The sequence below is a fragment of the Vanacampus margaritifer genome, chromosome 17 (genome assembly GCF_051991255.1).
Source record: "Vanacampus margaritifer isolate UIUO_Vmar chromosome 17, RoL_Vmar_1.0, whole genome shotgun sequence".
Classification (NCBI taxonomy): domain Eukaryota; kingdom Metazoa; phylum Chordata; class Actinopteri; order Syngnathiformes; family Syngnathidae; genus Vanacampus; species Vanacampus margaritifer.
In genome coordinates this window covers 12,964,994-12,990,237 of record NC_135448.1, presented here as the reverse complement: position 1 = coordinate 12,990,237, position 25,244 = coordinate 12,964,994, and the positions used below count along the sequence as shown (strand labels likewise).

Sequence of the window (25,244 nt, the reverse complement as noted above, 5' to 3'; positions counted from 1 at the left end):
ATTTGTTATGGGCGGGATACAGTATTTGTTCAAGAATATTTGAGTATGTACAGTATGTGACTGAGTGACTTAATGAGTCAGGACTTGATCGAGGAAAGGTGACATTTCAAAGTCGAAGTGACTTCCCGACAATGTCGCAAGTTCTAGTTTTCATTACGTGTGGGTTTTAACGACAGCCTTACAGAAACAAAAACTTTTGCAGTTAGGATTCCTTGACACACTCATCAGCGAGTGGCTTTTTTTTGCATGAAAACAACTTCATATTGTGTGCGCGTGTGCGTGTGTATACAGTTATTGGGAACAGCGTGTATGGCCGTGCCGACTGGCTGGCTGTTATAAAATTGAGGGGCAACATTGCTGGAGCGTGACTCACGCACTGACTCACTCGCAGCGCTGTTATGGACGTGCGTGTGTGTGTGTGTGTGTGTGTTTCTCTGGCAGACCCACACTGCATGAGTGGTGATTCTAAGAATAAGAAAAGTACAATAACACCACACTTCTCTTCCCATGGAGCTACTTTGCATGGGTAAACTTTTTTTTTTTCTTAAGTTAATACAAACTAGTGATTCCACACAAACCTGTCTTGGAACCCTTCCCTTGTAACCCTAACCATAACTTTGTGTAAAAAGCAAGCTAGCTTAGCTAGTAGATTACTTGCATTTTTATTGAGTCGATGAGGCAGTTAGGCTTGTGCCAGAACACTGCCTAGCAACAAGTGACTGTGAAATCATGACTTCCTGGTCAAGCTAATGGGTGTGGCTAACGTGCATTTTGTATTGGTTGATGGGGCAGTTATCTCCTCACCTCACAATAAATGAATGTGCAAACTTGTGTTGAATGTTCTGGTTAGTGGGCGTGGCTAATGAGCATTTTGTATTGGCAGTTAAGCTTGTGACCTATGAACTCTGCCTAGCAACAAGTGACTACAAACGTGGCTTCCTGTTCTGGCTAGTAGGTGTGGCGAACATGCACTTTTTGGGGGGTTGGTGAGGGCAATTATGATTGTGCCCCATGAAATCTGCCTAGCAACAACCAATTGGGGAAATGTAATATTGGGGGTTGGTGGGGGCAATTATGATTGCGCCCCATGAAATCTGTCTAGCAACAACCAGTTGTGTAAATGTGATTTTGGGGGGTGGTGGGGGCAATTATGATTTTGCCCCACGAAAGCTGCCTAGCAACAACCAATTGTGTAAATGGAATTTTGGGGTTTGGTGGGGGCAATTATGATTGTGCTCCATGAAATCTGCCTAGCAACAACCAATGGTGTAAATGCATTTTTTTTTTTAAAGCAAAACAACATTAGCGGTATTCTTGAGGGGGGGCTTTATGAGGCAATTATGATTTTTGTTGTTGTTGTGGGTTTGACTATTTTTTAATTGGCATGTGGGACAGCCATGATTGTGCCCCATGAACTCTGCCTAACAACAACCAATTGTGTAAATGTGATTTTGGGGTTTGGTGTGGGCAATTATGATGGTTCCCACACAAAATCTGCCTAGCAACAACCAATTGGGGAAATGTAATATTGGGGGTTGGTGGGGGCAATTATGATTGTGCCCCATGAAATCTGTCTAGCAACAACCAGTTGTGTAAATGTGATTTTGGGGGTTGGTGGGGGCAATTATGATTGTGCTCCATGAAATCTGCCTAGCAACAACCAATAGTGTAAATGCATTTTTTTTTTAAAGCAAAACAACATTCGCGGTATTCTTGAGGGGGGGCTTTATGAGGCAATTATGATTTTTGTTGTTGTTGTGGGTTTGACTATTTTTTAATTGGCATGTGGGACAGCCATGATTGTGCCCCATGAACTCTGCCTAACAACAACCAATTGTGTAAATGTGATTTTGGGGTTTGGTGTGGGCAATTATGATGGTTCCCACACAAAATCTGCCTAGCAACAACCAATTGGGGAAATGTAATATTGGGGGTTGGTGGGGGCAATTATGATTGTGCCCCATGAAATCTGTCTAGCAACAACCAGTTGTGTAAATGTGATTTTGGGGGTTGGTGGGGGCAATTATGATTGTGCTCCATGAAATCTGCCTAGCAACAACCAATAGTGTAAATGCATTTTTTTTTTAAAGCAAAACAACATTCGCGGTATTCTTGAGGGGGGGCTTTATGAGGCAATTATGATTTTTGTTGTTGTTGTGGGTTTGACTATTTTTTAATTGGCATGTGGGGCAGCCATGATTGTGCCCCATGAACTCTGCCTAACAACAAGTGGCTTGTTTCCTTGAGATAATCAGCATGGCCGACTGATATTATACTTTGTCTCATTCAAGAATTTGTCCCATATGTCTGTATTGTGATGCTAGCTAACAGCTTTTGTCGTCCGGGAGTTAGCAGCGCGTTACAGTGCATCACAGTGAGCGTTGGCCAACCTCAGCCGTGTTGACAGCGCAACATTGGCTTCCTGGAAGACGAGTGCGCCGGTAGCCGCCTTATCTGCGGGGACACTGACCTTCGTCAACTCCATAAAAAAAAAAGTGTCTGAACCTTGGCCCGCCTCAACGCGTCAACCGCAATGCGCAGAGATGGTGAAAACTTGATTTTGGGGCGAGTGCCAGTTTGGAAAACGTCAATAAGGTTCCTGTGATTTTGAGGATGGGTCAGGATGAGGAACGGTTAGCATTCAAAATCAATAGCGACCTCGCTTTGGTATAAAGCAATATTGCAAAATAACACAAGGCGATAATAAATCAAAAACGTTACAAATCTGTAACGAAAATTCCCCCAAAAATGAGCATTTCTTTCATGTGTCGATAAAGAACATGCATGAATTTGCAACAACTTTGTGTGTGTATGTTCTTGTTTTTCTGTTTGTGTGGCACCATTTCCACTTTTGCACCTGTGTGAGATCTGTTTTTTTACATGTTCTTGTTTTCTATATTTGTGTGACATTCCACCTTTGTGTGTTTGCGTGTTCTTGTTTTGATATTTGTGTGAGATCATCGTCCTTGACAAGCCAACTGCGTGTGTGTGTATGTTCTTGTCTTTATATCACAGTATGGCCATCATCCCCCCTGACCTTTTACCAGTGCTTCTATTGTTTATGTGTTCTTGTTTTTTTTATCTGTGTGCGACAGCCTACCTTTGTTGCATGTTTATGTGTTTGTGTTCATCTTTCTCGACATGCATGCAACTTTTGTATGCACTGGATGTGTGTTCTTGCATGTTCTTGTTTTTCTATCTTCCTGTGACATTGACAGTCAAGGAAGATTTTTGCCACACTGTGCCATAAAAACAAGAACACACACACAGACAGGAGCATAGGACAGCCTGGGAACGGTCATCAGTGGACTAAGAAGGTCTATCCCATGAGGATTTAGTAGTCCCTCAGTGGAATGTGGGCCCTCGGCTCTCATGGCTGAGCTACCCTGAGACACGCGCGCGCGCGCGCACATACACACACAGTGTCCTAGCCTTGCCCTCTTACACATGACTGAGAAGTGACAGAAGGCGTCCAGGAATAGGACACTTTATCATGCGAGGGGGGGGCCAAATTTCGAGGAGACCACCGAGGGAATGTGACACTCACTCGAGAGGCGATGAGACGATTGGTCGCAGGGCCTGTTATGTTCCCCTGCCAGACGCCGGAAACTGACAAAACTTTTGAAGACCTCGTCCAAAGAAAAAAAAAAAAAAAAAGGAGGACGCTAATCTTTGGTGTGCGTCACCACCTTAGGGCTACCTTTTTTGTTGATTTGGAAAGTTTGTTACCATGGCAACGCCGGGTAATTAAGCACGGCCATGGATTGCACAATTGGCCTGGAGCGGATGCAAAGATTGCTTCACCGGCATACATCCTCGTCCTCACCTCATTAACACGTGTTGGGAAAGCAGCAACATGTTCTCGCAAATATTTTGTGCAAAAGTGCACAAAAAACAACTTTGGATCAAGAGCCCCCGTATGTGACAAAAAGTTTGCAAGAAGTAAAACTTTATACAAAAAATATCACAGTTGAGGCTTAGTGAGTGTAAAATTGCCAAGTTTTTGTGTTAGGGCTTACAAATTTGGTCAAAACTCTAAATGTAGTCAGGTTCCTTCAAACTTATGCAAAACAAAAATTTCATGAAATTATTATACTGCAGCATCTTACCCTGTTGGTGACAGTCTGGTCGCTAGTTGAAGACCCTTTTTTTTTTTAACCATCGGAAGCCCTACAAAATTGGAAAGAAAAGAAAAAAAGAGCAATTAATTTGTGTTGTTTTTTGGTAAAGTATTGAAGAAAAATTATATTTTTTAGAGGCCTAATTTTGTTCAATATTTGTAAGCTTTTCTACTAATTTTGCCCAAAAAATGTATGCCAAATGTGACTAATTTCATAGATGTTGTGCTAATTCCACCTATTTTCCCCATTATTATTCGACTTTGATTATAATAATAAATATAATTTTGTAATGTGCATACTATTTTTATCATTATTATGCATTTTATTATTTATTATCATTATTTTTCATATATGCATTATTGTAATATTTCTGTCATCATTTATATAATTTTATTTATCATAACATGCATTTAAAACAACCTAAACCTACTTAGCTTGATGCTAACAAACAATGCAAAAGGCAATAGAAAGGCTAACCAATAAAATTGGCGTCTCAGTTTTAGAACCCTTTAAGTAGTGGATTTTTTTTTTTTTACTCAAACTAAAGAAAGATACGTAGACAGACAATATAACTCAGAGACGTATATTCTTTATCCTCTGTGAAGAATGACTAATCCTACTGCAGTTTACTGAGCAATTGTAACTGCCTATGTCTGTATTTTCCTTTTTCAAAAACATTAGAAACATTTTGTTGTTATTTTGGGGGTGGATGAAACAGTCAATGGACATTTCCATTCATTGATTATTTTTTGAGTGTTTTGAGTTACAAGGGTGGTCATGGAACTAATTCAACTCACATTCAAAGGCACCGCTGTACATTGTACAGTCCTTTGTTTCAGTCACCTTGTCCTCGTCTAAAGTTACCTCAACATGAGGGGGGATCCGCGGGGGTTACATGTCCCACTGCCGTTAACCTTGGCATGAGGAGGCCAGCTGAGCCCCTCGGCTGGGGAAAAAAAAAAAAAAAACTCTACCAAGGTTGGCGTGACGGGAGAGGATACGCAAAGAATTTCTTTTTTGGGTGAAAGGAAAAGTATGAAGTTAACAGGAGGGCCCCCACAATTGTCTGCAGGGGGATTTCCTTTCCTGTGGAATGAATTTCATGTGTAAGTGCTTCTGCTTTAGCTGCACTTCTGCCATCATGTTATTAAAAGAAACTACGTTGGTCCCATGACTGACATGTGGACTTTCCCAGCTTCGCTCGTCTTGCTCTGTAATCCGAATTTTTTTGTTTTTTGAAGGTCCAAAGGGTGAAGCCCCCGATGCATGTGAACGGCGAGCGTGAAAAGCGCAACAGCACACCGCCTCGGCTTTAAGCTACTGGAAATGAAAAGCTTGGTCTGATCTTGATCATTTGGAGCACATTTTTGTGTAACGCGATCCTAATGCAATTTCACGAGCCTCCAGGAGTGGGAAATCATGAGAAAAATGTGCTTGTAGACACCAATTTCGCATTTGAATCACTGTTCTGTATTAAAAAAGAAAATCCACATTGGCAAAAAGGAATTACATTCTAGTGCATAAGGAAATAATTTTTGAAATATCCCATTAAGTGGACATAAGGTGGATGAAGAGTAGTAGTCATTCACTTGTTGCTAGGCAGAATTCACAGGGCTCAATTCTCACTGCCCCAAAGGCCAATGACAAACGTGGCAATTTAATCACAACTCTGAGTATTGACAAGAAGGAATGACAAACTAGTAACTAAGGACAAAATTAAAAATACGAAAAAAAACTAGCCAGTTGGCATAATGGCAACTCTATCTCACTTGTTGCTAGGCAGAATTCACAGGGCTCAATCCTAAAAGGTTGATGAAAAAAAAATTGGCTAATATAATCACTGCTCTGTGTTAATTTAATACCCGCATAGGCAAGAAAAATGACAAACTTTGGATTAAGGATGTTCCTTTAAAAAAAACAATTCAATACTGTAAATAGAATCACTATAAAATCTAGATTATTCAAAATATCATTCTGCAAGGAAACACGTTTTTTTTTTTTGTTTGTTTGTTTTCTTAAAAAAAAAATCTCTTCCCATAGAGGATTTTGTCATTCGGCCATTATGAAGTCTCACTTGTTGCTAGGCAGATTTCACGAGGCCTCTGGCTATTGAAAAATTTGGCAATTTACCGACTGTTTTGTGTATTTGTAAGAAAGAATGAAAAACTAGGGACTATGGATCCCTATCCCCCCTTAAAAACAAAACAAACAAAAAAATTGTTTAACTGATTGTTAGCTCACTTGTTGCTTGGTAGAATTCATGGGGCTCAATCATAATTGCCCCAGTTATGATTATCATATGGCAGACAAACCAGCAACTAGGGACCAACACTAGTGTAAAAACCATAAGAAAAATCTGCTTCTACATATTTATTTATTCTGCAAATGTAATCACTGCTCTGTATTAAATATAAAATCGGCAAAAAACAATGACTCGGCACTTCATGTACTTCAGCCTGCTTTTCTAATCACTGTTTATTCCAGCATGTGTCCGCGTGTGTGTGCGTGTGTTTGTGAAGGAGCTCCACCATTGCGCAATGCGTCGGCCTCTTTTGCCCAAAGCAAATAGCGGCGTTCTAAGAAAGAGGAAAGGCAGGTTGAGCTGTACGAAAGGTTGCTTTTTTTTTCCCCTGGTTTTGCCCTTTCAGTTTTGCACTCTTTCATCTGACACACTTGCACAATTTTCTGTTTCATCGGGCCAAGTTGAGCAACACGCGCGCTGATAACGAAATAAACGCTAGCAAAGCCGCTGCGGGCGAGTCACGCGTGTCCTAGCGATTTAATCGTGGGGATGTTTTTCAAGGGCCACCTGGTTTGTTTTGCTTCATACTTGCTCACATTCCTAAACCGCCGTATAATCACTGAGGACCGGGGTTGCCAGGTGTTGATGTGGGGTCGCATTTCTGAAAGGTGTCAAATATGAGGCAAGGACTGAAAATGTTAATAAAAACTTCTTTTTTTTTTATTGCGTTAGAGTGTCATTAGACTGCAGCAAATCTGCCTGGACAAACATGACAATGCTCTGAATACATGTGGCATAAATGATGTTCCACCTGGTTCAGTTCTAAGCCCCCTGTATTGAATTATCAAACTCACAAAAGTATTGATCATCTTCATAATCATCAATATTGATTCAATGATGTAAAGTAATTGACAGTGTTAGTCAAAATGATTACAATTACTCCACAAAGAGCAAATGTGGGGCTCCACTTGGCTCTATTCCAAGGCCCCTGTATGATTATAAAAGATGAACATCATCAAAAATACATCATCATAGATTCATAACTAACTATGCATATCTATAGAATGATATACAGTTGGAGTAATTGTCAATCAAAATTATTACAATGTCTCCACAAATGTTAAAATATATAATAGAAAATAAACTTAAAACAGACAAATTTAGAAGGGCACAAGACCTAAGAACATGAAAAACAATCCTAACCATGTTATTGGAATGATGCACAATTATTAACGTGTTAGTCAAATTCATACAATTTCTTTGAGAAAAAGTGTTAGCGGGGTGTTCCACTTGGTTCTGTTCTAAGTCCCCCGTATTCTATTCCAAACTCGGACACATAAGATCAAACAAAATAAAAGAATAAATCAGCTATGTACATGTTTAGTGAAACACGAACACATACCATAACAATAGTTGACTTTCCATCCACCCATTTTTATTAGAAATTTTCAAGAAATGCACAAATAAAACTGAATGGAAACTCTAGAAATTCGAAAAAGGGCCCAAAATTCGCACACAAAAAAGTTTTTACGTTTGGAGGGGGTAGATTATGAAGCGTATCGGAAAAAAAAGAAAATGTAAATTTTGGCTATGGAAACAGGTTTTGCAAATAACCACTGGCAAGACCGGATGCACATCGCATGTTTTGACCAGATATTACGTCACACGTACGTTTGTAGTCACAAAGCAATGAAGGACAAGGTATGTTTAGGGGGACGACGTAACAGATTGCTAATTGGATGGAAAACAGACTAATTTCTCCACGAATGTAAAAAAGGCGTTCCCCCTGGCTCTGATTTAGACCCCCTGCCTTTGCATTTATTTCTAGCTTGATGTCACATTATGTACGTCTCTGCACAAATAGTTGGAACCCACAATTGGATTTCAGATCACTTTTTCGCTTTCCACAGGCGCAAACGTTTCACCTGACAAAAAAGTATAAACACTTTTGTTCCAAAGCAGACCGCACAAGGTGCAGTTCCCCATGACGTCTAACACAAATGGAAAGTCACTGTTCTGTGTTTGCAGATTATTAATAAACATGTCTTTGTTCAAGATAGACAAGTGCAATACTCTCTCTATGCAACAAGAGTTACATAGCATATGCACGCCATTCCTACGCGGTAACCTCAGGTCACACATTTTAATTAGCTGTCGCATAACATTGAGTGTAGCTCACAATGGTGTATTCCAAGCACTGAAGGATGTTCGCGTTGTGCGAGAATTCCCAAAGGCTCGAGTCACTTGTCTTTGTGTGGGAAAGTGACACAACCAGTGTGCGCACACGCGCACGCACACTGAAGCTTTTCAAACGCAACGCATTTGGAATGTGAAAATGCTACGTGTAGGCGCTAGCCGCATGATGTTAAAAGTACATTTAAATGCTTCTCTTGATGTCTTTAATTAGGCCTTTCATTCTCAACGTCAGGTCGTAACAAGCAGCAGGTTGGCAGATAGGGAACAATTCTTGAAGTCTGCTAGCATAATGCTAACACATCATTGTCAAATAGGATCGGCGTCACAATGTGAAAACAAACTATTTCTTTATTTAAAGTGGAAGTCAACCTTCAACATTTCTTTACAATAATATTGTATATGTGAGCTAACTAGTCTAAACATGACATTCTGATTAATATTACATTTGTAGAATGAGTTATGAAGCAAAATCCAGCCATTATTATCCATCTCAGGGGGCGGCCATTTTGCCACCCACTGTCGACTGAAGATGACATCAATGTTGCTCGGGGCTCAGGCAACGACCAATCACAGCTCACCTCTTTTCTGAAGCTGAGTTGTGATTGGTTGTTACCTGAAACCGAAGCAACATTGATGTCATCTTTAGTCGACAGCAAGCGACAAAATGGCCGCCCCATGAAATGGATAAAAACTGCTGGATTTTGCTGCTTAACTCATATTCCACTAACACAATGTCAACCGGAATACCATATTTAGACTAGTGGGGCTGCATCGAACATACTATTGTCAAAAAAATTTATCATTTAGACAAATGAATGAATAATATGCGAATATGCGCACACAACAGAAAGAGCAGCACAATGTCCATTGAATTAAAGCAAAAATGTTTCAACTGTACATTTTCATTAAGTCAAACATTATTATAGTTCTATTTTTCTTAATTTAAAAAAATCACAATCACATCCTGCCCTCATAGCTCGTCGGCTACTTCCTGGTTCTTGCATGATAACATCCATCAGTCTCCATTAGCATGAGATGGACCCGCCCCCTTACAACAGATTTTACCTGTCTTGCAATCCCCCTCCCTCCGCCTCTCTCTCCCCCCCTGCGGAATTGCGCCATGTTCCCTTCAAGAGCAATCATTATGCACGCTTGTCAAAAACGCTTTGGCTGCGCAGGAAGTGCGGACGTGAACAAGTCCAGATGTAGTCTGCGGTATTCCGTCCTTACCCGAAGGACATCCTGCTCGCCGCACTTCACTCTTCATTCATCATCCCCGCTCGCACTCTGCGGATGTTTACATTACGGCGTGATTGATGGCACGTCGGCCATAAAAGAACCGCGGCGAGACGCCACGTCTTCCAAGACTACCTCAGCGCGACGGGGAGACTCGTCCAAAGAAACTTCACAGTTCGCTCCAACCTCATTCGTCCGTACGAATAAAGATTGAGCGAACCTGCCACGTCCTTTATGATCTCATGATGCACGGCCAGACACATTTTTGCGCTATGATGAGATCACAGTCTCGTACGGGACCGCATTCCACACCTTATATAGACCCGAGGTGCCAGATGACACCTTAGTCTGTTTTGATTTTTTTCAAAACTTGTTGAAAGGAACAAGTGAAGAGTCAAAAATCAACCTGACGTAGCTAACGCTAACATGCTAGTGTTGATTTGTTAGTTTTCCCATGTGCAGTAAAGGTTTCAGGTTTACGGTGTTGCTATGTCACACATTTTTTGTGTGTGTGCAGTTATATCTCAATTTTGTTCTTTATTTTGGGGTGTTATTCCACGTTTGCCCACCAGTTGGTTGCACACAATTTAATTTAATGCTGTTTACATTTGAAAGAAGAAAAGAAAACAGGAAGTGTTGTAGGCTCAGCTTCATTTCTGCTGTAGTTTATTGAATGTCTCAGCCCTCTATCATCCTGCGTTTTACACCTACAAAATGTAGATTCGTTTTGGAATGTTCATCTTCCTGCGTGGGATGAAAAGATTGTTAATGAGAGATGATCAGTTTGTTAGGAAAAACGCGATTAGTTTAATGTAAACACTGTTTACACTGTGCAATATTTTTGTTTGATCCATTGCCCTTTTGGCTCGCTTTTAATATATTAAATGTTTTTGAATGTGCTTATATTATTTTAGCAACCTAGAAAAATGCTATTAAAAAAAAAAAGGTTTTAAATTGTGTATTTCTATATCGCGGATTTCACACATTTGTCTAACGTAACCCCATTGCTGGAGGCGGGTTTACTGTAGCCTGTTTATTTGAAACCTGTTGACAACGCAACTCGATTCCCCGTCTGGGTTGTCAACGTCACATTTGAATGGGAAGTTGGATCCACTCTCTACTGTATGAACATTGATCAGAAAGGAGGAAGTGGAACCAGAATGTCCACCTACGCACTCAAAAAACAATGGGAAGTGTGTATTGGTGCGGTTTTCTCACCGCGTTTATTTCACAGGGTATTTTGTCGAGGTCTTCGTGCTCCCAGCGGACTTCACGTGTAACGCGAGCCAGATGGCGGAAAAGCCGTTCCCTTTCCGGAACTCAAGCCTTCACCTGACATTAAAAGCGAGACCACCTTCGGGTCTTGTGCAAGTGAATGCTTGTAGCATCGTGCTTACATCCAGGAGAGACGGGGGAGGGGGGGGGGATTCCAGTGGTGCAAGGTCACCGCTGCTGCGCAAGTTTTATATCTTAAATGTGCCGAGTGAGAATAATCCAAAGATTAACGTTACACTGACAAGCTCAAGTGCACAACACTGAAAGTTGATAATGGATTGAATTGTCACATAAACATCAGCATTGACATGAAAAAACTGCTTTCAAATCTTTGGTTAGGGTTAGGTTTATATGAGGTTGGATTTGGGGGTTGGGTTTTAGGATTAGGTTTCGGTTTCACGGTTCATTTTATAGACTAGGATCAATTTAAGGGTCAGGTTTAAGGTGGGAGTTGAGTTTTAGGGTTAGAGTGAGGTTTAAGGGTTTAGTTTCTAGATTAGGCTAGGTTTAAGGATTAGGTTTTAAGGTTTAGGGTTGGTTTCAATGATTAGAGTTAGGTTTAGGGGTTCGGTTTCTAGATTTGGCTCGGGAAGGATTTATGTGCTTGCCAAATTGAAAAAAATAATTTGCAACGTTAAAGGATTCAGAGACCATCATTTCCAAAATGAAATGTCTCATAACTTCCAATGCCACAGAAAAGAGATGCCAAATTTAAATGATAAAAAAAAAAAAAAAGCCACGCCCACCAAACAAATCTGGAAAACTGAAGTGAAAAACTGTTTTCACACGACGAGTCAGCGCTGCGAACTAATACGTAATTACAAACAAATCTCGGAATTCACATCACAGGATCTTTAAAGTCTAAAAAAAACTGTCATAGATTCTGAAACTGAACGGATATAAACAAAAGTGAAAAAAAATGGATCAGCGCCACTTTTCGTTTTTTGCGCAATCCAGCTCGTAAACAAACCAACAAAGGCAGATGGAAACCACCTTGGCACAGAAAGCGGTGACGAAAAATGCATTTGTGACTCCTCCTAAAAATTTGTTCAGATCAGAAAACAACGTTTGCAAAAGTGATACAGGCTCTGACTGGCCTGTGCTCTCGCAATCCTTTTTTTTTTTTTTTTTTTTAATGTTCTCGTCGAAAGGCACAAGTGAGTCACGGAAGCACCCGGATGAGTCAGCGCACTTTTATTAATGACAACTGCCAACTTGCACAATAGAAAATAAACACAGTGGCTAAAAATAAGCCACAGTCAAGTAAGTCCACCGAAAGCGCATGTTTACGTAGCGTACGTGTCCTCATCGTTCATGTGATGGCTCCGCCCATCAGACCATCTTCATAACCTTGCACAATAGAAATAAGCAGGAACACTAGAAATAAGCCGCAGTTCATTCACATCGCCGTTGATTTGCGACGTGCAGTTAGCTCGCTACATCCTGAAAATGCCTCGAGTTTAGCCACTTTAGAGTGCCTCGTTGTTGGCCACGAATGTGCACACGTATATATTGGCTTTACAAATGAAGGACAAATTTAGCTGCTGTTCTTACTGAAAGCAAATCTAAGAACGGGGTCAATGTGGTCCCAATGGAAAACTGTCGCCTCCGCAAACCTTTCCGGGAAAATCTCCCGAAATAGTCTCCGGCGTTTATGAAGTGTGAACGTTTCCTTTGTTCAACTGTTCCCGGTACGTACAAAAATAGACCAATCACAAGTGATTCTCCAGGTACGGCACAGGCAGGGCTCATTCCTGCGTCCTGGTGGCTACGTCGCCATTCAAGAATGTTTTTGTTTGCGACGGGCAGGAACCGGAATGTCAACAATGCGACCCGTCACCTACTTTGAATGTTGCACGTAGCGATCGGGTTTGTTTCGATTGATTACGAGACGTTTTGAAACCCAGACAACAGAAAGTCTCGAGCACAATTGGAATGAGCAGAACGGCTAAAAATTATTTTCACGAACCATTTCCTGCGATGAAATCAGTGGCTTGAGATATTAGTCACCGGATTAAATTTTTTTTAAATAAACAAGCCGTCGTTCGGACGATTTTTTGCTTTGATTTAAGAGCAGAAATTAGCAATACTTGATTTCAATCTCATAAGATTTAATATTTTTTGCATCATTTTTAGCAGTGCATCGAGTGCTTGGGCCGATAATTATCGATACATTTTTGTGGCAGGACTAAAATAAAAGACTACATAATATTTTCACTTTAATTGCAAGAAAGAAATATATAACTTTATAGTTGTAATATTTCGATTGATGATTTTTTTTCTAATTCTTCTACTATAACAAGATAAGAATAAAACTTTATACATGTACTATTTTGACTTAATTTTCATACTTTCACTTTCATCTCGTAAATTACGATACGATTACAAGTCCTACTTTGTTCTATTGCACAATCGTGAGAAAAAAAATAAAATTCTTAATATTCTAATCCTAATGCTTTCTCTCTATTCCCGCAATATTTTCACTTTTAATCTCATTTTAATGTTACTACAAATCTTTTAATACCACAAGACAGAATTGCATCTTCATTCTCATAATATTTCCAATATTTTTTCACACAACTTGAAGCGGTGCGTCGAGTGTGCGCACCAATAATTATCTAAAGCCTTTCATGACGGGAAATGCTAATTTCTGTTACCCTGCAATTAAACGCTAATCCTGAGGAACTACAAATAAACTTGTGGCGTCATCTCCAGGTAAAGGAGCAGCCGTGTTGATGCTAAACGTCGCTAGCGCGGCTAATGATGTCAGTGGCGCATTTCACACGACTTCCTGTTTGGTTTATTCTCACGGGTGGCGTTTGTTTCCCCCCGTGGTGGCGAGTGTGACACCACAGCCTTGGCCGGGCGAACTTGTGTAACCTCTTCGGCGGATGACGTCTTACACGCATGCACGCGCACGCACCCACTTCCCACTGAAAACAGGAAAGGCCCTCGCATCACAATAAAGCGGATCAGGGCTTGTAAACGGATGATTTCAATGAAGTCACGTGATCCACCACGACTGAGAAACAATTTTTTTGCGTCACAAGCAGGAATCGAGCGCATCTTGTTGCTGTCATGTGATTTGATTTGAAAGAAAGTTTGGGGACTACTTTACGTTTACGTTACGTAACCCCTGCCTTGAAATCAATTATTCGAGCTTGAGAAGCCAATTTGAAACCCTAAGTGGTAAATTTACGTAACCCTAACCCGGTTTTGAAACCCCAGGCCTTGTTTAAAACCCTAACTGGAAACCTTATTCTGAAACAGTAATCCAGCCTTGAAACCCTAAAACTGTCTAGAGACCCTCTTTTGAAACCCTGAATCTATCATGAAACCACAACACTGTCTTGAAACTTGAATTTGAAACCCTTGCTTGAAATCTTAACTTATTTTGAAACCCTAAACCTGTCTTGAAACCAAACCTTAATTTGAAACCTTAATTAACACAGGGCATGTTACCCAACTTTGAAACACAAACATTGATATGAAAAACTAACCCAGGCTGAAAACCCTAATTTAAAACCTTAAAGCCTTTCTTGAAACCAAACCCTAATTTGAAACCCTGACCCTGTTTTGAAACCCTATTTTAGGCTTGAAACCTCAATTGTAAACCATAATCCTTGTTTGAAGCTAAGGATGTTTAATGCCACTTTTTTTAGACCGATACCAGTACGCGTATTAGTCATGAGTACTCACCAACACCGAGTACCAACACCTGTAATACTTTTGATATATGAAATTATGATTTAATTCTGTCTTATTCTCATGATGATTCGCCGATGTGTCAATCTGCCGCCTTTTAGCGCCAACTACTGCTGAGGAGGCCTTACTCCATGTCAGGATTTTGTTTTTGGCTTAAGTATCCGTGGATGGTATCGGCAGCCTCCATGAGTACACAATACCTTAAAATAAAGCCAGAATCGGTGCGGTATTGATACCTGGTATCGGTGAGTTAAGTAACAAAAAACATTCACACACAACAAAAAATGTGCAAAAACATTCAAGCGTTGCCCAATGCACACACATTTATTTTTCACGTGACACATTGTGCCCGGTAGCCATTTTGTGCCGCAACAGTTCAGAGTTCACTGAGGCCGGACGGCATTTGCCGCCTCTTGCGTCACTTTGCGCAACCTGCTTATGCGCCCCTTGTTTACAAAACACACACATGCATACTCACGCACACATATATGGGCCTATTGTACCTGAACGCACCGCGCGGGCTCCACGGGGTTGAGTCATGTTTGTTCACATAACAAACACGGCCTCAAATGTCACATGCAAGTTGAAGTGGACCACAATAAGACACTTACTTGGGCAAATATTCGCCAGATGTCCAATGGCGGACTTGATGATGAAACATTAAACAATTATTGTAAGAAAATAAAATATATTAAAGAAGGTTTTTTTTTTTAAAGAATTTTTAAAATTACATCGAACTAAATATGAAAAATTTCAAAGTAAATGTAATCAAATAATCATATTAAAACTAAACTAAACGTAAACTATTTTTTATTTTTTAACATTTAAACAGAAAGTCAGAAAATAGGCATAAAATTGTTTTAATATTAAAAATCTCATAAATTATATTAAAATGAAATTCAATTAAAAGTAAATTTAATCAAATCTATTAAAATTGAAGTAAATTAAATTGAAACTAGGTGAAATAAACTGTTTAAAAAGTATTATAAAAAATAATTAAATTAAAATTAAAATATTTAAATCAAAGTTAAAATCTAAAAAAATACAACTAACTATAAGTAATGATGTTTAAAATAAAAAATTATATTATTACATTTAATTTAAACGAATAAGTTATGAAAAATTGTGCTGAAGTAAAAATTAAGAGAGAGAGTGAGAGAAAGAGAGAAAAAAAGAGAGTCGAGAGAGAGGGACAGAGAGAGAGACATACACAGAGAGAGAGAGAGAGAGAGAGAGAGAAAGAGAAAGAGAGAGAGAGAGAGAGAGAAAAGGCGGTGCTTGTGAGTTGAGTGAGGTAAGGCGTCGAGCGTTCACTCTCACTCACTCACCGCCTCTCTCTCGGGTGTGAGGCACTTTTTCTTTCTTTCCTTTTTCACCCTCACACACCTTGGCCGTCCCCCTAATCATCATCATCATCATCATCATCATCATCAAGTTGGGATTAGCAGCAGACGCCACGCAAAATGGACCCCAGGACGCCCCTGTTTTGAGTGACCCGCCCCCACCTCGTCCACCCAAGCCGGGATGAGCGTCCCGTGGAGCGGCGCGGCGCCGCTCGTGCGCCGGGCCAGGTCGGCGCACAAGCGGCTCGACTCGGACTCGGAGCCGCCGCAGCCTCCGGCCAAGCGCGCCCGCAGGCTGAGCAGCGAGGTCGGGGACGCGCACGGAGGACTCCTCGGCGGCGGCAAGACCACCGCGACCACCCCCGCTCACGTCACCCAGCGGGGACCGTCCAGGATCGGGCCCTTCCTGCTGGTGCCCGCCGCGGCCGAACGCGACGGCGTGCACTGCCGCGCCGTGCACGTCGACACCGGCGACGAGCTTCTGTGCAAGGTAATGCGCACGCGGACGCGCGCGCGCCCAGCCATTGTGCAACTCTCGGCCGTGAATGGCGGTTGCTCAACCGGCTGTTTTGTCGACGTTGTCACGCGAACTGCTCATGCGTCACGTCAACGCTGTCTGTCGCTTTCAACGGCGCCTCATTTGCGCACACGTCATATTGGGGACACACCAGAAATGCAAGTGCTTGTAAATGGTCATGAAACGCGCGCGCGCGCGCACGCGTCTGTGGACCCCGCAAGCCTTGTTCAAGTTCATGCTTCAGCTTCACACATAGCGGTGACTCATGTGTCCTCTCGCTCGCAAAAAGTACTGAGATGGAATCAGAATGTAAACACGCCCGTTTTTTCAAAAGTGATGCCAAATCTGCATGCTTGCTTCCTCGACTGCTCACAATTACACAGCTGGTGGCCGGAGGGAAGGGTGGGGGGGTGTAGGGGGGCTCAAAATAAGCATGAAAACTTTGGAAATTGCCGAAAATGGCAAACTTGTTGGTGCGTCAGATAATGATTGACACTTTTTTGACAAATTTCACGTGTATCAGAAAAAAATGGTGTCTGGGGTTAATTTTTCATATTTTCCAAATCCTCGAAAGGAACATAAACTCTGTAATTTGTTTAAAATGGTTGACTTTCTGTTGGTTTTCCGGCATGGGTGCTGGAGACTTTTTCGTGCGTACTATCATGATAGACAAGCCCACCAAATTTCATGTCGACCAGTGGAACAAGTGGGATTTTTTTCCCTAATATTCAAAATTCTTCAAATTATCACCAAATTCGGGAGTGTGCCCAAAATGATATTTTCCAACCAAAATCGCCCCACTTCCTGTTGTTTTTCAGACATGGGTCCTTGAGGCTGTTTGGTGCGTTCCGTCATGATAGACATGTCCACCAAATTTCATGTTAATCAGTGGAACAAGTGGGGTTTTTCGAGCATTCCAAATTTATCAAATTATCACCAAATTCTGGAGTTGGCCGAAAATGACATCTTCCAACCAAAATTGCCCCACTTCCTGTTGGTTTTCACACATGGGTCCTTGAGGCTGTTTGGTGCGTTCCGTCTTGATAGACATGTCCACCAAATTTCATGTCGATCAGAGGAACTAGTGGGGGGGTTTTCCTAGCATTCCAGATTCTTCAAATTATCACCAAATTCGGGAGTTTGCCCAAAATGGCCCCACTTCTTGTTGGTTTTCAGACATGGGTCCTTAAGGCTTTTTGGTGCGTTCCGTCACGATACACACGTCCACCAAGTTTTGTGTCAATCTTTGCAATTTTCCCCAAATGGCCAAATTCCTGCTGGGTTTGAGGCATGGGTCCTTGAGACTTTTTTTGTACGTCTTGTCATGCATGATAGACATGTTCACCCAATTTTGTGTGGATTGGCGAAACTGGTGTTTTTTCTAACTTTCCATAACGTTGAAATGAGCATTAAACTGAAATGTTCCCAAAATGGCCGACTTCCTGTTGGTTTTCAAGCATGGGTCCTTGAGACTTTTTCATGCCGGATACTCAAACGCTTTTTTCCCCCCACTCAGGTGTTCAGCATGGTTGAGTACCAGCAGAAGATCCGAGCGTACGGGGCAGTGCCCCCCCACCCGGGCGTGTCGGCGGTGCAGGAGGTGATCCTCGGGGAGCGCGAGGCTTACATCTTCCTGGATAAGGACTTTGGCGACATGCACACGCTGGTAAAGAGCCGACGGCGGCTGGACGAGGCGCAGGCCCGGCCGCTCTTCCGGCAGATGGCGCAAGCGGTGGCGCACTGCCACCAGGCGGGCGTCGTGCTGGGCGACCTCAAGCTGCGCAAGTTCGTCTTCGCCGACGAAAACAGGTGAGCTGAACGAGCCCCATACAAGAGTCCCATGACAAAATTGCCTTTTTTAAATCTAAGAATGATTCATTTTCAGTGATGCTCTCAGTGAGTTATACGTTTACAACCTCCTCTAGTTCTCATTTCCCAGCCACGATGGTTATGTTTTTAACCCAGTTTGTTTGATCATTAGAGAGATTACACAACTACAAAATTTCAGACTTGGACGAAAAAATGCAGAGTAGTGAGGCACAGGCAATGAAAAAAATGTTTAAAAAGTGAATGGAGGTCTGAATGGCAATGCATGTTTGCAATTTTCAGAGTGGATTAGGGGTCGGACTGATTTTGCGATGATGCAGGGGTACCTAATGAATTGTCTAAACAACTGTAGACCATTTAGGCTAACATGAGATAAAGAATCCAACACCAGACTGCTTGGGGTGGCGGCCATTTTGAAGCTAATAATGCTCAGTTTTGTATGACGCTGTCGCGAGGTATATGTAAACATCCTCCAGTTATCATTTGCAGAGTCACGGTGGTTATATATTTATCCCGGATTGTTTGATCATTGATTACACAATGGAAAATGACACACTTAAGGTAGGCCAGAGGTCAACGGGGAAAATAAAACAAATGTGAACGGAGATGTGAACAGAATCAAAAAGCTGACATTCTTATTTTCCATGAGTACATTTAGCCTTGGCAGAGGTCACGGGCTAGGGCTACTTATTGTAGTGTCTCAACAATTTAAAACGTAAACATGTTCGATACTTTTTTTTTTTCATACCGTTACCAGTACCAGTACTCAACTCGTGAGTAGTCACTGATACCAAGTACTGATACCACTAGTACTGAAAGCAATGACAGATAATTTTAAAGAAAGACTTATACATCTCAATTAAGGCTGCAACTTTTATTTCTGCAAACGATTAACCTGTTGATTTTTTTTCAATTAATCTGGATTAAAAAAAAAACATTAAAATTTCCATTCTAGTTCACAAACAAATTAATTATTTTTCAGTTACTAGTTTGCTTTGTAACGTGATCAGAATCTGCAAAAACATTGATCATTATTGATTTATTTTGGTTCAAGACAAAAATAATCAATCCGCTTTCATGGTGGACTACAGAAATCGGAGAATATTTACTGTTGAGAAGCTGAAATTCCAATAATTTGGGCAATTTTAAATAAGAAAAATCTAAATGATTCATTACTTATCAAAAATGATTATCGACTAGTTTGCTAACGGATTAGTTCTCGATTAATTGCCCCTCTAATCCCGATACAGCATTTTCCTTAAAATTGCATGAAATTAATGGAAATCTTTTATTCTTCTAATTTCTTATTCCTGAATGTTCAACCTTCCAAAAGAAGACGCGAGTACTGATACCCAATACCAGCTGCTAATGCTAACTAGCCAAGCGCAAGGATTGTAGTTCAACAGAAACGCTTTCACTGGTTGCATGTTTTTCCTCCATTGGGATAGCATAGGGGTACCTAATGAAGCGTCCCAGAGAAGGAACATGGTGGCAGATGCTCTCTCCAGGCCGCGCGCATGTGTGTGTGTGGGCACACGTCGAGTAGGAGGTTCTGTACGTGTGGAGGCACAATTTCATTCTGTTGTACTCCAAGCCGGGCGGGCGTTAAAGCCGCCAGACGACAAGGTCTGCTTTATGAGACAATCATCCAATTTGCATCAATCCTTCATTAATTATTAATCGCTGACATCATGCATCCAAATGCTCCCATTCACACATGATGGCGGGGAATGCATGAATGATTTGACTTTTTCGGGTAAGAATGCAAATTCCCCGGCCGGGAAAAACGATTTGTTGCCTCTTGGACTGGATTTAAATGGAGGTCACGCCAGACAAACGGCAACAGACAGCGAGATACGCGACTCTTCTCTGTATCTGCGAGTCTGCAGAGCGATGAGTCACACAGCGCACACACTCGGAGGAAACAAAAGGGGGGCCAGTGGGCTGCATGCCGGATTTTTTATTTTTATTTTTGCTCTTCGTCGGCTTTAATCAAAGAGGAAAAAGCTCAGTTGTGAGCTGAACTTAGTGATGCTGGTTTACTCGGAGAGGTGCTGCTAAGTGGTGTTTTTAGATGATCACATCCCCGGGAAATTGCCCCAAAAATTGCAGAAAAGGACAAGGAGACATGGTGAAAAGAAACACATAATAAACCCAAGCAACATATATTTACTAAACTGCACAGACAACAAAGAGTCTGGATGATTTATAATAAAACTCAACAAGTACAATGTTAGCAAAAGCTAGCTGTTTAGGCTAGCTGGCAGGGCGCAACAATGTAGCTCAACGTAATGGCTTTTCCAGATGGCATGAACCGAAAGCCAAACAACAAGGCAAGAAATTTAGCCTACGGACAACAAATAGTCAACATGATGAAACTTGAAAAGTGAAACTTTAGCTCACGCTAACGGCTAAGGCTAGTGATTGAAGCTAGCTAACAGCGCACAGCAACGTAGCCCTAGCGTTGGCAAGTTATGCTAGCTTTGATGTTTCATTGGCAACTTGTGGCAAAGGTTACATTACCCAAAATGCAGAAAACGAACAGGGAGGTAGGAATAGGAAATCAAGTTATATCAAATGCAGTGTGAGGCAGGCTTGTTCGGGTATATATATAAAAAAAAAATACTCTGTATTAAGTATAAAACAGGTGTGTCTACTGAAAATGTTGAGGGAAGTCCAAAATTGCCCCGATTGTTACAAAATTGCTTTATTTTCAAACTAACAGAATGCATTTTCCTGATTACTCGTTGCCAGGCAGATTTTTTTTTAATAGCTTAGCTGATACAGTATATGCTAGCTTTCCTGCTTCCTTGACAACAAATTGCCTGTGCCAATTTTCCAATCAAAAAAACGATTTTAACACAAATTTTCAACTGGCAGCAGGAAAAATAACACGCAGTTATCCTCCAAGCATTTGAGGAGATAAGTCAGCAGAGGAGAGGGTGACTCATGGCGGAGGCCATCTTGCACCTGGGTCCCACACTCCTGCCGCCAGCCAGCCCATAATTAGCTGCAAATGGTACTGACGCACAGGAAGGCCCAGCCGGCGGGGAGCCTGAACGTCGCGCTTTGCACTCTTTTGTCCTGCTCGTTAGTCCACAACTGGCCTTCCAGCTGCGAGTGTGTGACTGCTTGTGTTGCATCACAGCCTGATGGTGGCATTGATTGCAACTTTTTGTAAGATCAAGATTGTGTCAGTGTCATGGTGCCTCAACGTGATCGATCGTCTTGGAATGCCTGATTTTATCATTCATAATAATAAAAAATAGAACCAATATAGCACTTTTGACACTGTAAAAAACACAACTTGTATTTTTTTAGCTGAAAACAGTAATTTAGTAATAATAAAAAAAAAAAGGCTGGCAGCCCACCAGGCCTATAAAACACTGGGGGAAACCGTGGACAGTGACAGCCCTACTGTCAAGTCACATCAACATAGTTCCTTGGCAGAGGCCAAAGCACATATAGCTAAACAACAGAATATAGGCTACAGAAAAAATATCTGCAAATTTCCGAATGCCAAACCACAAAAATACAGGTATTAAAATATTTAAAAAAAAATACTGCTCGGTCATTCTCGGCAATTTCCAACTTGCCCCACATGCACACACAACAGCTACTTGTCATGTGACGTAATCGCCATGGTAACTAACGTTTTTTTTTTTTTTTTGGCATCCCTGCCAGAACCCAAGTGCGTCTGGAGAGCCTGGAAGACTGCCGAGTCCTGGAGGACCCGCGTGACGACGCCATGAGCGACACCCACGGCTGCCCGGCCTACGTCAGCCCGGAGATCCTCAGCGGGGCGGCGCCCTACTCGGGCAAGATGGCCGACATGTGGAGCCTGGGCGTGGTGCTGTACACCATGCTGGCGGGCCGCTACCCTTTCCACGACGCCGACCCGGCCGCGCTATTCTCCAAAATCCGCCGGGGACACTGTTGCCTGCCGGAGGGACTGTCACCCGGGGCCCGGTGCCTAGTCCACAGCCTTCTGAGGAAGGAACCGGCGGAGAGACTGACGGCTTCCGAGTTACTGGCGCACCCGTGGTTCCGACGGCCGACGACGGAAGCTAGCCTGGCCGAGCAGACGGTGCCGTCCTTTGACGTGGAGGACGATGACCATCTGCTTTGCTGACCAAAAATGGACCCACCTGTGTACAGTGGACCCCCATTTTTAACGGGCGATAGGGAAACTCTGCACCCCAACAAAATAGTCTGTAATTGTGTATACATGCCACAAGATGGCAGCAAAGCACTTAAACCAGAGATGATCATAAACCATCAACACCACGCCTCGAGCATGTACGCAATCATCAACTTACGGCCGTCTTTATAAGTAAAATTATTCAACTCGATCCACCTTCACATCAGGCCCACCAAGAGTATAAGCTAGCATGCTAGCCTAAATAACACGCTAGCGCAAACTGATCACACATTGGGCTGACAAAATATTTGCACTAGCACTTTACACAACTGATAGTAAGTCATCTTTTTCCGTTTACACAATAAGAAATGTTTGGGCAAATTGTTACGGAAAGTAGCCTAGGCAAGCTATTAGGCTAGAAAATGATCCAATCGGCTAGAAAATGATATTTTAAACCAAGATTCCACCAGATGGCGCCAAAAAATTGCTTTAGTTGAAAAAAAAAAAAAACTGCAAATTGGCGAATGCCGAAACGCGAATCTGCGGGGGTTCACTGTACTGTGTCTGTGTACTGTATGGGCATTTTTTATTGTAATTGTTGGTGCTAAGACAGAATAGTTGAGACCCCAAGCTACAATTCTTCTCGCATTCATTGACACCCACGACGACGGCCAATAGGATGGCGAGAGTCTTTTCAGTTAAACACAACAAAGTGCGTTCAATGCCAAAGAAACTTAAGCAAATTTCGTCGCTGGATTTGTTTTTTTTTAACATCCAAAACACACACAAAAATATTATTCTTTGACTTTTTGTATTTCCATTTCAACAAAGATACATTGTTTTTTATACACTTTTAAATATTAAATTATTAGTAATATTTTCTACAAGTCTTTTTCTTGTGGGTGTTAAAACGGAATAGCCAAGACCTCGCGCTACGCTCGGCTATCTTAACAGATGGCGGCGGCGGAACTCGTCAGCCTGGCTGACTGGCGCCTGGGCGGCGAGCGCAGATGTGTCACACGCAAGAGGACACACACACACACACACACACACAGGGATGGGTAACAGGACACAATGTGTCTTTGGAAAGGAAATACAAATTGCCGCAAGAGCTATCATAGCAATCCTCGTGCACTTATTGTCCTTTTTATATCCGAAATTCAACAAAAATAACTGTTTGCGTTTTGGGATTCATTTTGTGATTTTTTTTCCAAAACTATAATTTTGAAAAGAGAATTTTTTTCCCCCGTTGTTTTCTTTTATTATTATATTTTTGCCATTGTCATTCAAAACAGAAAATATTTTTTGTTTGTCTTATTTTTAATTCCAAAGCAATTTTGTTTTTGTTTAAAAAAAAAAAAATATATATATATATATATATATATATATATATATATATATATATATATACACACAGTATATGTGTATACCATTTTGTTATTATTTTTTTTTAAATAAATATATAAATTAATAAATATTTATTTGACCCAAAAGGTATTTTTAACTTTTTTTTTCATCTTTACTTGTGTTTTGTATTTTAAGAAAATTACTTTTTATTAAAAAAAAAAAAAAAACTAAATGGTTAAAATGCTAACATTAAGAGATTTTATTGTTGTTTTTCAGAATGAACACAAAAATTAGAAAACCCGCCCCCCTTAACTAGCGACTGACTGTGAACAACTGGCAATGACATTGAAGCAACTTGATTGGCCAATTAGCAAGCGCGCCCATCTTCGGCAAAGCTTTAGCGGCGCGACTGCGAATGAGCCGCGCATTTTGTTGTTTTTAGCGCAAACCCGCTTACTAACGAGAGTGTCACTTGTGAGGACGTAAACGCGCAGCAGACAACGGTACACAATCCAGCATTTGTATGTTCGATAACTTGTGGGAAATGTTTTTGTATGTTGAACGCAAAAAGACTCGAGACAATCTGCAGATTGTTTTCAAGCGATTCGAGTCGCTTGCGATGCGATCAAGCTGACACGAGTGCGCCACATGTCGCACTGTGAATGAAGTGTGCGTGCGTGCGACAACCTGGCAGCAAATAAATCACTAGTAAAATATTTTCATCCTCTAAGGAGAAACACATGTAAATATCTGTATATTTCAAATGAGTGTTATAGATGAATAAAGATGGTTTTTTTTCAAAATGGTTTCTTTATCAATCATTTGGAATTGGTAAATCGGTTCCCGGACGCCACCGACAGACAGTATAGAACAGAGGTGGGCAATCTCGGTCCTGCGGGTTTTGGAGGTTTCTCACTTCCAACACAAGCTGATTCCAATCAACAGGATCGTTATCAGGCTTATGCAGAGCTTGCTGGTGAGCTGTGTTGGACAAGGGCAACGTGCAAAACCTGCAGGACTCCGGCCCTCGATGCCCACCTCTGCTATAGAGGGAAGGAAGGATTGAAGGTATATAAGAAGGACAGGATGAAGAGAAAGGACTGCAACATGGACCTACAACCAGGATCTTAAAACCTGCTTTGAATTTATGTGACAAAATTGGATCTGGATCATATATTAAAATTGCGTAATATTATGTCACTACAGTTTAATGAGGACAAGAGGTTAGCTGCAATTCATAGAGGCAGACAGCCCTTTGCTGCCCCCGTGAGGTCATTTGATACATTGAAAATTG

General features: G+C 41.5%; 2 protein-coding genes across 5 annotated transcripts in view; one reads left to right on the top strand and one right to left on the bottom strand.

Annotated features, from left to right (window-relative positions):
• The window catches only part of triqk (triple QxxK/R motif containing), a 129,830-nt gene that overhangs the window by 97,894 nt on the left and 6,692 nt on the right, over positions 1 to 25,244 (bottom strand). For 3 of the 4 annotated variants that reach the window (XR_013288781.1, XM_077548119.1, XM_077548120.1), the window contains exon 3: positions 4,110 to 4,170. The gene's annotated coding sequence lies outside the window, so the exon portion shown is untranslated. Of the gene's footprint in view, positions 1 to 4,109; positions 4,171 to 9,789; positions 10,008 to 25,244 lie in introns of those variants that run through there. The other variant, XM_077548122.1, reaches the window with a different exon arrangement.
• Positions 16,081 to 24,753, top strand: trib1 (tribbles pseudokinase 1). The gene is made up of 3 exons (XM_077548974.1): positions 16,081 to 16,608; positions 18,152 to 18,444; positions 22,147 to 24,753. Exons 1-3 carry the CDS (start codon positions 16,300 to 16,302, stop codon positions 22,592 to 22,594), a joined length of 1,050 nt encoding a protein of 349 aa, XP_077405100.1. The 5' UTR covers positions 16,081 to 16,299; the 3' UTR covers positions 22,595 to 24,753.